Below are 2,450 nucleotides of genomic sequence, written 5' to 3'. Positions count from 1 at the left end.
AATTATTTTTTTATTGCAACTGTTGATGAAAATTACTGCATAACATCAAAATTTGTTGCATCAAAAAAAATGTTACATGAAGATCTAATGGCGAGACCTGCATACAGCTGATAGATCGGACGGTCCGGACGGCCCACGCGCGGCCGGCCGAATCTTTCGGCCGGCGCGCCGGCGAAGAGCATCGCCCTAAGATATATTGTGGTTTTAGTAACAAGTAAAGTATATTAATCAGTCTCACATAATATCCGGTTCTTGAAAAGAAAAGTCTCACATAATATCCTGGACATATTATCAATTATCAGTTATGACGCTCTAGTGTGCGCGGTGCGGGCACGGGTGAGGAGCCAGCGAGGCTCCCGGCAGCGTGCATCTTCATGGCGTCAAGAAAGCAACGGCGCCCTTCCATGGGTAGCGGTGATGACCCCTCGTCCACGCGCGTCTGCGCTAGCGATAGCGAGTATCCGGCGCATCCCTGCGGCGGCAGTGGCGCAAGGTGGTTGTGGACGCCGTCGTAGGTGGTGATGACGAAGCGCTCGTCGTCGCGATCCCGCTCCACTCGCTTCTTAACGCGGCATCCCTCGCTTGAGCAACGGTAGTAGTTCCTGCTCGCCATCGTCGCCCGCCGTTTCATCAGAGAAGAGAACCAAAATGCATATCCGCGCGACTGGGTTTGGGCTGCATGTGCGTACCTTGGGTTTGGGCTGTTCTTGACCATTTTCTTGCCGTACTTCCTCCAGCGGTACCCGTCATCCAGCACCTCCACCTCCGACCTCGTCTTGAACGCGATCTTACTGCCTTTGCTCCTCGCGTCGCTGCTCGTCAAGCTCCTGGACAATTCGGCGATAGAATAACGAGGTTCAGACTTGAGACCACGCACTAGTAATGATAATGAAGAGAGACAGAGAAAGTTTCGATCTGACAAATACTTACGTGTTGATATTGTCGAATCTCTGTGAACTGGTAATACTTGCTGCTTGGCCGCTGTGGTGGCTGTCGGCTTTGGTCGGCGCCTGCTGCTGCTGTCCGTGCAAGGGGTAGGAGGCTGTTGCTGCCTCCCCTACGGAATACTCGTCGCCAAAATCAAAGCAGAATGATGATAGGTAGTTAGCGGCGGCCGCCATGTCGTCGTCGTCACCTTGGTCCGCATACCCACCGATCTGCTCGCCGGGGCTCACAGAGATGAGGGACGAGTACGAGGACATTGCGGCAAGTCCACAAACCAGACAGGCTCGCCTTCTTGAGCATGCGCAAGTGGCGAGAGCATGGCCACTCCTATTCTGTTGACGAGCACAAAGCTATAAACGGCAACTAGATGACGCACACCAAGCCTGTCCGTGTTGGAACAGATGACGCACGAAGCTGAGTGGGAGCACACGAGCCAAGACTTTGGCTGGCAAACTCGATCGCTGCCGCGCGTCTCCGGATACGCGACAACGACCAAGACGAACGGGACGGCCTCTAGCTAGCTGCTACGAGCCTGTAGTACCAGCTACAGCTAGTTGTATATAGTAGGTATCAACCAAAGTCGCTTTCTGTACGCGCGCTAGCTGTATGATGTGGGATCCATCTGCGAAGCTACCAACTTAGGCAAGTCGTCGCCGTGGACCGATGACTTTGACGGCGGATGCGCGCCCTGCTCTCTTCGTGTGGCAGCGCGGAGGCCAAAAGGCGCGCGGACAAGAGCGACGCCGTGCTCCCGGTGGCACCGGTCAGGGCAGGCGACACCGACTGGTCTTGAATGCTCGGAAGGATCACGCGATTTGGTCAAGAACCTAGCCACACACTCTGTTACGAAAACTCGGTCAGTTAATGTTGGGTTTTCACCCACAGAATCGTTCACATCACAACACGATCAATACATGCTCCCAAACGCATCAACTCAAAAGATAGCTATAGGAACTTGTCGTGCCTCGTAATTTTTTTATTGCTTTTCTCTTTTCCTCGATACAATATTGCAGCTCAGATCGTGTGTATATATACACGACCAACAGGAGCAAACCCAAATAGAAACCGATTGGGACTCAGCTTAAAATACGCCTATAATGCTAACTAAACTAATATTTAAACCGACTAGAAAATCAATAAACTATTCTATATGAAACCGGACACAGCCAAGTACTAGTACTCACACCCGTAGCAAACCTTCCTAATTATCCAACAACGCTAATTACTTCCTGACTAAACAAACTTAAACATAACTTAATCCTACTAGCACGTAAGCATGTTTGAATTATCCAACATTCACCCCTAATCCAAATATCCAATTTTTTATTCGGCGAGAAACAAAGATGACCATCTGTTCATCTTGTCACGTCTTTTTTCCTTCGGTAACGTAATTTACCAGACCACAACTTATCTATTCTTCAATGGTGGCCATCACTTCATCGTCATCTTTTCTTTTCATGATCATTAGCAGATTGAAAGCAACGATTATCTAGACTACCAGCCAC

At 50.1% G+C, this 2,450-nt stretch overlaps 1 protein-coding gene across 1 annotated transcript; it reads right to left on the bottom strand.

Annotated features, from left to right (window-relative positions):
- Window positions 1–202: 202 nt before the first annotated feature.
- On the bottom strand, window positions 203–1,461 carry LOC123439923 (probable WRKY transcription factor 50). The gene is made up of 3 exons (XM_045116537.1): window positions 931–1,461; window positions 690–827; window positions 203–602 (listed from the first exon to the last, which is right to left on the bottom strand). The coding sequence occupies exons 1-3, from the start codon at window positions 1,200–1,202 to the stop codon at window positions 299–301; spliced, it is 714 nt and encodes a 237-aa protein (XP_044972472.1). The 5' UTR covers window positions 1,203–1,461; the 3' UTR covers window positions 203–298.
- Between the last annotated feature and the right edge of the window lie 989 nt (window positions 1,462–2,450).

The sequence above is a fragment of the Hordeum vulgare genome, chromosome 3H, assembly GCF_904849725.1.
Source record: "Hordeum vulgare subsp. vulgare chromosome 3H, MorexV3_pseudomolecules_assembly, whole genome shotgun sequence".
NCBI lineage: Eukaryota > Viridiplantae > Streptophyta > Magnoliopsida > Poales > Poaceae > Hordeum > Hordeum vulgare.
The sequence above is the reverse complement of the archived record's forward strand: the minus strand, read 5'-3'. Positions and strand labels throughout refer to the sequence as shown.